The following is a 14,606-nucleotide window of genomic DNA, read 5'->3' as shown; positions in this document are numbered from 1 at the left end:
AGAGAGATGAGAGAATGCATCAGAAAACAAGTTTTGATCATTTAGGGAAATACAGTTGAAGTCGGAAGTTTACATTCACTTTAGCCAAATACATTTAAACTCAGTTTTTCGCAATTTCTGACATTTAATCCTAGTAAAACTCTCCTGTCCTAGGTCAGTTAGGATCACCACTTTATTTTAAGAATGTGAAATGTCAGAATAATAGTAGAGAGAATGATTTATTTCAGCTTTTATTTCTTTCATCACATTCCCAGTGGGTCAGAAGTTTACATACACTCAATTAGTATTTGGTAGCATTGCATTTAAACTGTTTAAATTGGGTCAAACGTTTTGGGTAGCCTTACACAAGCTTCCCACAATAAGTTGGGTGAATTTTGGCCCATTCCTCCTGACAGAGCTGGTGTAACTGAGTCAGGTTTGTAGGCCTCTTTGCTCGCACACACTTTTTCAGTTCTGCCCACAAATGTTCTATAGGATTGAGGTCAGGGCTTTGTGATGGCCACTCAAATACCTTGACTTTGTTGTCCTTAAGCAATTTTGCCACAACTTTGGAAGTATGCTTGGGGTCTTGGTCCATTTGGAAGACCCATTTGCGACTAAGCTTTAACTTCCTGGCTGATGTCTTGAGATGTTGCTTCAATATATCCACATAATTTCCCTTCCTCATGATGCCATCTATTTTGTGAAGTGCACCAGTCCCTCCTGCAGCAAAGCACCCCCACATGATGCTGTCACCCCCGTGCTTCACGTTTGGGATGGTGTTCTTCGGCTTGCAAGCCTCCCCCTTTTTCCTCCAAACATAATGGTCATTATGGCCAAACAGTTCTATTTTTGTTTCATCAGACCAGAGGACATTTCTCCAAAAAGTACGATCTTTGTCCCCATGTGCAGTTGTAAACCGTAGTCTGTCTTTTTATGGCAGTTTTGGAGCAGTGGTTTCTTCCTTGCTGAGCGGCCTTTCAGATTATGTCAATATAGGACTCGTTTTACTGTGGATAAAGATACTTTTGTACCTGATTCCTCCGGCATCTTCACAAGGTCCTTTGCTGTTGTTCTGGGATTGATTTGCACTTTGAGTACGTTCATCTCTAGGAGACAGAACACGTCACCTTCCTGAGCGGTATGACGGCTTTGTGGTCCCATGGTGTTTATACTTGCGTACTATTGTTTGTACATATGAACGTGGTACCTTAAGGTGCTTGGAAATTGCTCCCAAGGATGAAACAGACTTGTGGAGGTCTACAGTTATTTTTCTGAGGTCTTGGCTGATTTCTTTTGATTTTCCCATGATGTCAAGCAAAGAGGCACTGAGTTTGAAGGTAGGCCTTGAAATACATCCACAGGTACACCTCCAATTGACTCAAATGATGTCAATTAGCCTATCAGAAGCTTCTAAAGCCATGACATCATTTTCTGGAATTTTCCAAGCTGTTTAATAATTTACCCACTACATGGACATTTGGTCTGGGATGGCAGAATCGTGGCATAAGACGACTAATATCCTACAGTCTGTGCGGGTCTAAAGGTGACAAAAGACGAGGTCTCCATGGCGACAGAGCTGTTGAGCATGGGCATCATAATCATTCCGTAGTCATCCCAGCAGCACGTAGAGCAGCTCGTCTCTGTCAGTAAGTCAGTCAGCCAGTCAGTCACACACCTACTCCTGCGGTCTCATTATTGACCATAGGGATCTAGTGGGTGCTCCGTGTTGATCTTTATGCACTAGCTTAATACTTGGTATGTCCTTAATAGGCACATCTCTCTCCATCTCCCTCTCTCAGCCTCATCTACACTTAGCCTACACTCTCTTTCTTACGGCAAAAATCGTGGAGGGAAAAAAAATGCAAAAATTGTACAGTCTGTGCAGGCTTTAAGGTGGCAAAAGACAAGAGGTCTCCATGGAGACAGAGCTGTTGAGCATGGGTATCATAATCATCCCATAATCATTCCAGCAGGACATAGAGCAGCTTGTGTCTGTCATTTAGTCAGCCAGTCAGTCAGTTACTCAGCCAGCCAGTCATTCAGCTAGCCAGCCAGCCAGTCAGTGAGCTAGCCAGTGAGCAGTCAGCCAGTCACCCACCTGCTCCTGCTGTCTCATTATTGAGTAGAGCGGGGATGTAGCGGGTGCTCTGCGTTGATCTTTATGCACTAGCTTAAAGCTTGGCGTGTCCTTAATTGGCACATCTCTCCATGTCCCTCTCTTAGCCTCATCTACAACAAGCCTACCCTCTCCTTCTTACTTCCTCCCTCGCTCTCGCTCCTTGTCTGTCACACCATCTTCCCTAGTCTCTTCCACCCTCTCTCTCTCCCTCTTCCTCTTCCTCCCCTCCCTCTCTGGCAGTGCTCTGAACTCAGTAAGGAGGCATAGTGGATAGTGGCTCTGTTACTCCCAGACAGCCTCCCAAAAAACACCCTATTCCCTATTTAGTTCACTACTTTTGACCAGGGCCCACAGGGGGTGGAAATAGGGTGTCATTTGGGACACACAGCCTCTAAATCATCAGAGAGGAGACGATTATATCCCACAGCCTGCACAGTCCATACACGTGCACAACCCACACACACATCCCCACAGGAAGAGAGGAAGAGTGTGTGTGTGTGTGTGTGTGTGTGTGTGTGTGTGTGTGTGTGTGTGTGTGTGTGTGTGTGTGTGTGTGTGTGTGTGTGTGTGTGGCATGGAAGGCATGTTAAGTCTCAAGGAGTACACCACACTCTCAGTCTTCACACACACTCCATGGCGATGACTCATGCAGTCAAGCTCCCTGCAGACTAGGAGGGTCAGGAAGGAGAGACTAGGGCGGAGGGGGAAGGACAAGGAGAGAGGAAAGGAGGAGACTACTAGCTCTTTCAGCAGCACTGTGAGAACCTGTGACTGTGTTTGTGAATGCCCCTGAAGACACGTCTGGGCTATGTCAGCCAGACAGCTACCACCATCTCTTCCTCCTCCGCTGACTGAGCTCTCCTCCAAGATTATCAAAGGAGTCAAGCAGAACATTTTCGAGTCAATGTTGGAGGCATATGTGCTGCAGTTTACAGATCAATCTAATTTCTCAGAGGGGAACTAAGGGAAGGGAAAAAAAGATTGTGGCCCCTCGTTTTTGGCAGAGGCCCAAGATAAGTGGCGAGCCAGGCAATGGTGGCGTCCCAAATGGCACCCTATTCCTTATATTTATATAATGCACTGCTTTTGACCAGGGCCCATAGGGTGCCATTTGGGACACGACCAATCTCTTGCCCACACAACTGACAAGAGAGAAAGAAAAAAAACAACAGCAATCTATGCCGACCTGTTCATTCCTCTTTTTTCTCCGTAGTATCAATTGAACATCAATGTAATTGATTAGGCAGTGAAATTAGTATTCTCCACAATTAGTTTCCTCCGGGCCAGTAGATGGGGCCTGGGCTTCAAGTCCTAGTTAGCAACCCCCCAGAGAGGTGCCCCAGCTGGGCTAGCAAAGGAGAGAGACAAGGGGTGAGCTGGAGTAGGCTCTTATGCATGGATGCGCTCGTCTGAAAACAACTGGTGCCTCGGGGTAGGTGGTGGACACAGCCAGCGATAAGACACAGGAGGCCAAAGGGGAAGTTATAATTGGAAGATGTTATTACAGTAATCACGAAGCCAGAGAAAAAAAATTAAAAAATGTCCGCCAACAGCTGGTGAGCAACAGGACGGAATGATGGCCATGATGGCCTCCCCTCTGTTACATTTACATTTTAGTCATTTAGCAGACGCTCTTATCCAGAGCGACTTACAGTAGTGAATGCATACATTACATTTCATGCATTTTATTTTTTATTTTTTAGTACTGGCCCCCCGTGGGAATCGAACCCACAACCCTGGCGTTGCACACACCATGCTGGCATTGCAAACACCATGCTCTCCCAACTGAGCCACAGATAATGACAAACTGTGGGACCAAGCACGCACACACACACACACACACACAAAGAAATTATGATTTATCACACCTTTACTGCTCCAATTATTACTTCCAAGAGAAGGAGCAATTTGTTCCAATGACCTCTGCAAGTACAAGTTAGATATAAATAGGAAAAATTGAAGAGGGCGGGGTGTGGTTAGCACATGAAGGTGAACTCCCGGAGATTGAATTGATGTTGAGATGTGTCTGTTACTTGAACCCTGTGAAGCATTTATTTGGGCTGAAATTTCTGAGGCTGGTAACTCTAATAAACTGATCCTCTGCAGCAGAGAAAACTCTGGGTCTTCCTTTCCTGTAGTGGTCCTCATGAGAGCCAGGTTCATCATAGCATTCTTGAAATGTTCCGTATTGACTGACCGTCATGTCTTAAAGTAATGATGGACTGTCATTTCTCTTTGCTTATTTGAGCTGTTCTTGCCATAATATGGACTTAGTCTTTTACCAAATAGGGCTATCTTCTGTATACCCCACTACCTTGTCACAACACAACTGAATGGCTCATATGCATTAAGAATGAAATTCCACAAATGAACTTTTAAGAAGGCACACCTGTTAATTGAAATGCATTCCAGGTGACTACCTCATGAAGCTGGTTGAGAGAATGCCAAGAGTGTGCAAAGCTGTCATCAAGGCAAAGGGTGGCTACTTTGAAGAATCTGAATATAAAATATATTTTGATTTGTTTAACACTTTTTTGGTTACTACATGATTCCATGTGTGTTATTTCATAGCGTTGATGTCTTCACTACTATTCTACAATGTAGAAAATAGTAAAAAATAAAGAAAAACCCTGGAATGAGAAGGTGTGTCCAAACTTTTCACTGGTACTTTATATGTCTGGGCTCTCCTGGTGGTTTTGAACATTATTGGTCCAGCAGCAGCAACAGTGGCCACTCTAGAGGCAGTACAGCATGTCATCTGCGGCCAGTCTACACATCAACATTCAGACAGGCCTTCAGAAACGACTCTCACCCTGAACCACACACACACACACACACACACACACACACACACACACACACACACACGCACACACACACGCGCAGAGGACTTACTTGTGCATGTGTTCCACTCCTGTTAGGATCATGATGCCATAGGTGAGCCCACTCTGAACCAGAAAGTGGAGAGCATACCTGAAACACAGAGGAGAGACAAGTGATTAACAGTTTAATCAATCACACACATAATACCCACTATTTCTCCTCTCCCACGATGTCTCCATTTCCCTCCACTTCTGTCCCTCTTCCCCACCACCCTCCCTTCCTCTCTTTCTCTTTCCCCTCCATCCTCCCTTTCACACTTCCCCTCCATCCTCCCTCTCTCGCTGTCCCTCCATCCTCCCTCTCTCGCTGTCCCTCCATCTCTCTCTCCATCATAACCCTCTCTCTCACTCAATCTTCCCTGTCCCTCACTCAATTCTCCCTGTCCCCTGTGCCATATAAATCAGTCAGATTGACCCACAACTGACCCTTAATCATTAACCTGCAGCAGAGACAGAAAGAGGTCTATTTCTTCACCCTTTTTGTAAAACATCCACCTTACATCGGATCATATGAAACTTTTCTCTGTAAAGCTAACTTTCAAATCAAATGTTTTCATATGGTGTATAATTGGTTTCTCTCTTTTCATGGTCAGTGTCCTTTTTCAGCGTTATAAAATCCGTAACATGCATAAGGTCGTGAATGTATCATATCTTCAGACTTTTACTAAAGCAATTGTTGATGTCTTGAAAATAATGTGTTCTAGCTTAGATTCTCTTGGAAATTATATAATAAAAGCATTTCTCATACATGGCAGTACTATTTTATTTTGATAGAAAGATGAGAAAGAGTGTTTAGCAATAATATGTAAAGTGTTTTTTTTTTTCAAATGAAAGCGCCCCAAAATATACAGACTTCATCTAGTGCCCAGAAAAATGGAATGGCATTATAGGTACGTGGAGGTCCTGGGTTGGCGTGGTTTGCGGTTGTGAGGCCAGTTGGACGTACTGCCAAATTCTCTAAAACGACATTGGAGGCAGTTTATGGTAGCGAAATGAACATTAAATTCTCTAGAAACAACTCTGTCGGACATTCATTCAGCAAGCATGCCAATTAAAACTCTCCCTCAAAACTTGAGACATCTGTGGCATTGTGTTGTGTTACAAAACCGCACATTTTAGAGTGGCCTTGTATTGTCCCCAGCTCAAGGTGCCCAAGTGTAATGATCCTGCTGTTTAATCAGCTTCTTGATATGCCAAACCTGTAAGGTGGATGGATTACGTCGGCAAATTAGAAATTCTCACTAACAGGGATGTAAACATATTTGTGCACAACATTTGAGAGAAATAAGGTTGTGTGTATGGAAAATTTCTGGGAGGAGAGCACAATCTCAACGCTGTGCGTTACAGGGAAGACATCCTCCTCCCTCATGTGGTACCCTTCATGCAGGCTCATCCTGACATGACCCTCCAGCATGACAACACCATGACAACACCACTGCTCATTCTGTGCGTGATTTCCTGCAAGACAGGAATGTCAGTGTTCTGCCATGGCCAGCGAAGAGCCCGGATCTCAATCTCATTGAGCACGTCTGGGACCTGTTGCATCGGAGGGTGAGGGCTAGGGCCATTCCCCCCAGAAATGTCCGGGAACTTGCAGGTGCCTTGGTGGAAGAGTGGGGTAACATCTCACAGCAAGAACTGGCAAATCTGGTGCAGTCCATGAGGAGGAGATACACTGCAGTACTTAATGCAGCTGTTGCCATATCAGATACTGACTGGTACTTTTGACCCTGTAATAAGACAGAGCTGGTGTAACTGAGTCAGGTTTGTAGGCTTCTTTGCTCGCACACGCTTTTTCAGTTCTGCCCACAAATGTTCTATGGGAATGAGGTCAGGGCTTTGGGATGGCCACTCCAATACTCTGTTGTCCTTCAGCCATTTTGCCACAACTTTGGAAGTATGCTTGGGGTCATTGTCCATTTGGAAGACCCATTTGTGACCAAACTTTAACTTCCTGACTGTCTTCAGAAGTTTCTTCAATATATCCACATAATTTTCCTACCCCATGATGCCATCTATTTTGTGAAGTGCACCAGTCCCCCCTGCAGCAAAGCACCCCCACAACATGATGCTGCCACCCCTGTTCTTCACGGTTGGGATGGTGTTCTTCGGCTTGCAAGCCTCCCTCTTTTTCCTCCAAAAATAACGAAGGTCATTATGGCTAAACAGTTGTACCCGTTTACTCCAGCATCTTCACAAGGTACTTTGCTGTTGTTCTGGGATTGATTTGCACTTTTTGCACCAAAGTACGTTCATCTCTAGGAGACAGAATGTGTCTCCTTCCTGAGCACCATGGGCTTCGTGGTCCCATGGTGTTTATACTTGCGCACTATTGTTTGTACAGATGATCGTGGTACCTTCAGGCGCTTGGAAATTGCTCCCAAGGATGAACCAGACTTGTGGAGGTCTACAATTTTTTTTCTGAGGTCTTGGCTGATTTTAGATTTTCCCATAATGTCAAGCAAAGAGGCACTGAGTTTGAAGGTAGGCCTTGAAATACATCCACAGGTACACCTCCAATTGACTCAAATTATGTCAATTAGCCTATCAGAATCTTCTAAAGCCATGACATCATTTTCTGGAATTTTCCGAGCTGTTTAAAGGCACAGTCAACTTAGTGTATGTAAACTTCTGACCCACTGGAATTGTGATACAGTGAATTATAAGTGAAATCATCTGTCTGTAAACAATTGTTGGAAAAATTACTTGTCATGCACAAAGTAGATGCCCTAACCAACTTGCCAAAACTATAGTTTGTTAACAAGAAATTTGTGGAGTGGTTGAAAAACGAGTTTTAGTGACTCCAACCTAAGTGTATATAAACTTCCGACTTCAACTGTATGTATACACACACACAAAAGTTTGGGGCCACTTAGAAATGTCCTTGTTTTTGAAAGAAAAGCACATTTTTTGTCCATTAAAAAATAACATCAAATTGATCAGAAATACAGTGTAGACATTGTTAATGTAGTAAATGACTATTGTAGCTGGAAATGCTATATTTTTTATGGAATATCTACATAAGTGTACAGAAGCCCATTATCAGCAACCATCACTCCTGTGTTCCAATGAGCTAATCCAAGTTTAGAATAAAAAAAAACAAATTGATCATCAGAAAAACCTTTTGCAATTATGTTAACACAGCTGAAAACTGTTTTGCTGATTAGACGCAATAAAACTGGCCTTCTTTAGACTTGTTGAGTATAGGCAGAGTTCTTCTGTCCAGTGTGCCCATCTTAATATTTTATTTTTAGTGGCCAGTCTGAGATATGGATTTTTCTTTGCAACTCTGCCTGGAAGGCCAGCATCCCGGAGTCGCCTCTTCACTGTTGACATTGAGACTGGTGTTTTACGGGTACTATTTAATGAAGCTGTCAGTTGAAGACTTGTGAGGCGTCTGTTTCTCAAACTAGACACTAATGTACTGTTCCTCTTGCTCAGTTGTGCACCGGGGCCTCCCACTCCTCTTTCTATTCTGTTTAGAGACAGTTTGCGCTGTTCTGTGAAGGGAGTACTACACAGCGTTGTACGAGATCTTAAGTTTCTTGGATATTTCTCGCATGGAATAGCCTTCATTTCTCAGAACAAGAGTAGACTGACGAGTTTCAGAAGAAAGTCTTTGTTTCAGGCAATTTTAAGCCTGTAATCGAACCCACAAATGCTGATGCTCCAGATACGGAGCATCAGCATTTGGAGGAATGGCGCCGACAGAGATGGTTGCCTCACTTCAGGTCCTTAGAAAACTATGCAGCCCAGAAAATCTCAAGTGTTATTACATACAGCCGGGAAGAACTATTGGATATAAAAGTGATGTCAACTTGCCAACAATATGGACAGGAATACATCTTTCCCGAAGCGGATCCTTTGTTTTGAAGACCACCTTGGACATTGGATCTTATTCCAGAGGCCGACCCGAAACAACACGGTCGCCGCAGGAGAGGCAGACGGAGCAGCCTACTGGTCAGACTCAGAAGGCGAGCACACCATCCACCGCTTCCGAGCATATTACACGCCAATGTCCAATCTCTAGATAACAAGGTGGATGAAATTAGGGCACAAGTTGCCTTCCAGAAAGACATCAGAGACTGTAACATTCTCTGTTTCACGGAAACATGGCACACTCGGGATGTGTTGTCAGACTCAGTACAGCCACCCGGTTCTTCATGCATCGCGCCGACAGAAACAAACATCTCTCTGGTAAGAAGAAGGGCGGGGTGTCGCCTTATGATTAATGACTCATGGTGTAATCACAACAACATACAGGATCTCAAGTCCTTTTGTTCACATGACCTAGAATTCCTTACAATCAAATGCCGACCACATTATCTTCCAAGAAAATTCTCTTCGATTATAGTCACAGCTGTGTATTTCCATGTTTTAAATGTTTTACTCACGTTGGCCATGGAGAAGGAGAGCCCACAGGCCCGCTACCAAAGCTTGTGGGCTCTCCTTCTCCATGGCCAACGTGAGTAAAACATTTAAAACCTGTTAACCCTCGCAGGGCTGCCGGTCCAGACGGCAACCCCAGCCGTGTCCTCAGAGCAAGCGCAGGCCAGCTGGCTGTTGTGTTTACGGACATATTCAATCAATCAATCAATCTATCCCAGTCTGCTGTCCCCACATGCTTCAAGATGGCCACCATTGTTCCTGTTCCCAAGAAAGCAAATGCCAAACGTCCTGCACGGTGTTGGGCTGTAAGCACAACCCCCACCTGTGGACGTCTGGCCCTCATACCACCCTCATGGAGTCTGTTTCTGACCGTTTGAGCAGACACATGCACATTTGTGGCCTGCTGGAGGTCATTTTGCAGGGCTCTGGCAGTGCTCCTCCTGCTCCTCCTTGTACAAAGGCGGAGGTAGCGGTCATGCTGCTGGGTTGTTGTCCTCCTACGGCCTCCTCCACGTCTCCTGATGTACTGCCCTGTCTCCTGGTAGCGCCTCCATGCTCTGGACACTACGCTGACAGACACAGCAAACCTTCTTGCCACAGCTCGCATTGATGTGCCATCCTGGATGAGCTGCACTACCTGAGCCACTTGTGTGGGTTGTAGACTCCGTCTCATGCTACCACTAGAGTGAAAGCACCGCCAGCATTCAAAAGTGACCAAAACATCAGCCAGGAAGCATAGGAACTGAGAAGTGGTCTGTGGTCACCACCTGCAGAACCACTCCTTTATTGGTGGTGTCTTGCTAATTGCCTATAATTTCCACCTATTGTCTATTCCATTTGCACAACAGCATGTGAAATTTATTGTCAATCAGTGTTGCTTCCTAAGTGGACAGTTTGATTTCACAGAAGTGTGATTGACTTGGAGTTACATTGTGTTGTTTAAGTGTTCCCTTTATTTTTTTGAGCAGTGTAGTTTAGGATCAGTTCGATCTCCCCCTTTAAATAAAGGACGAACCGTGGCTGCCTTCCAAGCAATGGGAACCTCCCCAGAAAGCAGAGACCGGTTAAAAACGTTGTAGATAGGCTTGGCGATGATAGGGGCAGCAACCTTAAAGAAGAAAGGGTCTAAACCATCTGACCCAGATGTTTTTTTGGGGTCAAGTTTCAGGAGCTCCTCTAGCACTTCGGACTCAGTGACCGTCTGCAGGGAGAAACGTTGTAACGGGGAGAAGCATCGGGGATAGTCGCATTAGAAGGGGTGGGAGATGAGGAAATGTTGGACGGGCAAGGAGGCATGGCTGAGTCAAATAGGAATCCTGACATAATGAAGTGGTGATTAATGAGCTCAGCCATGTGCTTCTTGTCAGTAACAACCACATCATCAACTTTAAGGGACATGGGCAGCTTTGAGGAGGAGGGTTTATTCTCCAGGTCTTTAAAACATTTCCAGAACTTCTTGGGGTTAGACCCACAGAGAGAGAACTGCTCCTTAAAGTAACTAACTTTGGCATTCCGGATAGCCTGAGTGCACTTATTTCTCATTTGCCTGAACGATAGCCAGTCAGCCTGAGTATGCGTTTGCTGAGCCTTTCGCCAAATGCAATTCTTAAGGTGGAGTAACTCTGCAAGACCACAGTCGAACCAGGGTCTGAACCTGTTTTTAATTCTCATTTTCTTTATGGAGGCGTGTTTGTTAACAATACCACTGAAAATATTAAAAAAATAAGGTCCAAGTGTCTTCGACAATGGGAATCAAGCTGATTCTATACCATTTTACAATAGCTAGTTCATGAAGGAAGACTTACTCATTAAAGTTTTTTAGCAAGTGTCTATGACAAATCAGGACAGGTCGTTTCACTGAGCAGCCATTACGAGCACAGGCTGTAAAACAGTGATCACTAAGGTCATTACAGAAAACACCAGACTGATACCTATCAGGATTATTTCTGAGGATAACATCGAGGAGAGTAGCCTTTTCTGGGTGTTTGGAGTAATACCTTGTGGAATTGGTAATAATCTGAGAAAAATTTAGGGAGACCCATTGCTTTAGGACTTGGTCAGGTAGATTAAGCATGTCCCAGTTTAGGTCACCTAGCAGGACAAATTCAGACTTGGTGTAGGGGGCCAGGAGAGAGCTTAGGGCAGTTAGGGTACAGGCCGGTGCTGATGGAGGACGTGAGCACCCAGCAACAGTCAAAAAAGAGCTATTTGAAAGTTTAATACTTAAAACCAGCAAATCAAATTGTTTGTGGACAGACTTGGTGGAGACAACCGAGCACTGAAGGTGATCCTTGGTAAAGATTTCCACTCCCACACCTTTGGAAGACCTGTCTTGCCAAAAAAGGTTATAACCAGAAAGGTTAACATCAGTATGCAAAACACTCCTCCTTAACCACATCTCAGTAATGACCAACACATCTGGACTGGAGCTGTGAACCCACACTTAAAATTGATCCATTTTAGGTAATAAGCTTCTTGTCACGACTTCTGCCGAAGTCGGTGCCTCTCCTTGTTCGGGCGGCGTCCGGCGGTCGACGTCACCGGCCTTCTAGCCACCGCCGATCCACTTTTCATTTGTTTTGTCTGTCTTACACACCTGGTTTCACTCACCCAATTACCTGTTTATTATTTAACCCTCTGTTCCCCATGTTTGGTTGTGAGTGATTGTTTGTTGTATTATGGTCCTTATTGTGGGCTTGGATTTATCTTGTATTTTTGATTACTTTGAGTAAAGTTACTTTTATTTACCGTAAATTCCGGACTATAAGCCACTACTTTTTTCCCAGGCTTTGAACCTCGCGGCTTAAACAATGACGCAGCTAATATATGGATTTTTCCCGCTTTCATTTTTTTTTTTCCAAAAAAACATTCTGTGACGTGCTCAGTTTTTTGGCGGCATGAAGCTTTCATTAGACCAATGAAATTGCCGAACGGGTTAAGGTCAAACAACTTTTTTGTTTACTGTTTAGATTAAATCGAGCGCTCTCAAACTTCCCATCATTCTGATTACGGTAGTCATTTTGTCACCCTCATCATGGCAAAGACACGGAGAAATGCATATGATGCAGCTTTCAAGTTGAAGGCGATTGATCTGGCTGTTGGAAAAGGAAATAGAGCTGCTGCACGGGAGCTTGGTCTTAATGAGTCGATGATAAGACGTTGGAAACAGCAGCGTGAGGAATTGACTCAGTGCAAAAAGACAACTAAAGCTTACTGCTATTTTTTTTTTTTTTTTTTACAAGCCGTGTTTCGTTAAAGCCTATTTATTTTTGTTACAAGCCGTGTTTCGTTAAAGCCTGTGTAAAGTTAATTTGTTTCAATGTACCGGTAGGCACCTGCGGCTTATAGACATGTGCGGCTTATTTATGTTCAAAATAATATTTTTTTTTAAATTCAGTGGGTGCGGCTCATACTCAGGTGCGCATAATAGTCCGGAAATTACGGTACTCATCTCTGCTGTCCTGCGCCTGACTCCTCTGCACCAGCTGCACATAGACCCTTACACTTCTAGTATTAACGTGCAGAATACCAAGGCTTTTAGGGGAGCAGAAATCAGTGAATCAGATACCAGAGCACAAGTCAGAATTGGGGCTTGCAACAGGATATGGGCCAGGGTGTACATGCACATTTCCAGATATCATCAACAGTAATACAATCAAGGCACGACATAGTACAGGGAGAGCTCTGCAGTGCTGATTTATGACATTTGAATATGCATCAGATGGCAACAAGTTCATATTGTACAGCAATTTCATCAGGTAACATGAATACAAGCCGGCGAGAGGTGATTAGAATAGGATGGGGGGGTCCAAAGGTCTGTGTAACCAATAGATAGTCAGAGTCCCGAGTGTGGGAACAAACCGTCTGTTCCACGGTTGAGTGAAGAAAGTTGAGTCATGAGGCAAATAGCAAAATAACAAAATGCACAAGAAAATAATTAAATATATAACGACTTGGGGTTAGCCATTGTAAGTTCAGAGTCACTCACCCCAACAGTGCATGTGTGCTGGAGGCGAGAGAAAGCTCGGGAGAGAGAGGGGGGGGGGAAGAGTACCTGTACCAGAAAGGTACCACCTGATAATGGGCCACTGTACGCCCATGTAGATATTCCATAAAAAAATCTACGTATTTCTGGTCAATTTTATGTTATTTTAATGGACAAAAAATAAGCTTTTCTTTCAAAAACAAGGACATTTCTAAGTGACCCCAAACTTCTGAATGGTAGTGTACATGTGTATGTGCGTGTATATAAACTCTGCAAAAAAAGAAACGTCCTCACTGTCAACTGCACTTATTTTCAGCAAACTTAACGTGTAAATATTTGTGTGAACATAACAAGATTCAACAACTGAGACAAACTGAACAAGTTCCACAGACACGTGACTAACAGAAATGGAATAATGTGTCCCTGAACAAAGGGGGGGGTCAAAATCAAAAGTAAACAGTCAGTATCTGGTGTGGCCACCAGCTGCATTAAGTACTGCAGTGCATGGACTGCACCAGATTTGCCAGTTCTTGCTGTGAGATGTTACCCCACTCTTCCACCAAGGCACCTGCAAGTTCCCGGACATTTCTGGGGGGGAATGGCCCTAGTCTTCACCCTCCGATGCAACAGGTCCCAGACGTGCTCAATGAGATTGAGATCCGGGCTCTTCGCTGGCCATGGCAGAACACTGACATTCCTGTCTTGCAGGAAATCACGCACAGAACAAGCAGTATGGCTGGTGGCATTGTCATGCTGGAGGGTCATGTCAGGATGAGCCTGCAGGAAGGGTACCACATGAGGGAGGAGGATGTCTTCCCTGTAACGCACAGCGTTGAGATTGCCTGCAATGACAACAAGCTCAGTCCGATGATGCTGTGACACACCACCCCAGACCATGACGGACACTCCACTTCCAAATCAATCCTGCTCCAGAGTACAGGCTTCGGTGTAACGCTCATTCGGTCGACGATAAACACAAATCCGACAATCACCACTGGTGAGACAAAACCACGACTCGTCAGTGAAGAGCACTTTTTGCCAGTCCTGTCTGGTCCAGCGATGGTGGGTTTGTGCCCATAGGCGACATTGTTGCTGGTGATGTCTGGTGAGGACCTGCCTTACAACAGGCCTACAAGCCCTCAGTCCAGCCTATCTCAGCCTATTGCGGACAGTCTGAGCACTGATGGAGGGATTGTGCGGTCCTGATGTAACTCGAGCAGTTGTTGTTGCCATCCTGTACCTGTCCCGC

General features: G+C 44.6%; 1 protein-coding gene across 1 annotated transcript in view; it reads right to left on the bottom strand.

The window, feature by feature from the left end:
• The window catches only part of mboat2b (membrane bound O-acyltransferase domain containing 2b), a 66,700-nt gene that overhangs the window by 12,517 nt on the left and 39,577 nt on the right, over positions 1-14,606 (bottom strand). Inside the window, exon 3 of the mRNA XM_029754927.1 lies at positions 4,997-5,074. Within this exon, the coding sequence (XP_029610787.1) occupies positions 4,997-5,074 (78 nt within the window). The remainder of the gene's footprint in view (positions 1-4,996; positions 5,075-14,606) is intronic.

This window comes from Salmo trutta, chromosome 1, assembly GCF_901001165.1.
Source record: "Salmo trutta chromosome 1, fSalTru1.1, whole genome shotgun sequence".
NCBI classification, from domain to species: domain Eukaryota; kingdom Metazoa; phylum Chordata; class Actinopteri; order Salmoniformes; family Salmonidae; genus Salmo; species Salmo trutta.
Note: the sequence above shows the minus strand (reverse complement) of the source record. Positions and strands in the feature narration are given on the sequence as shown.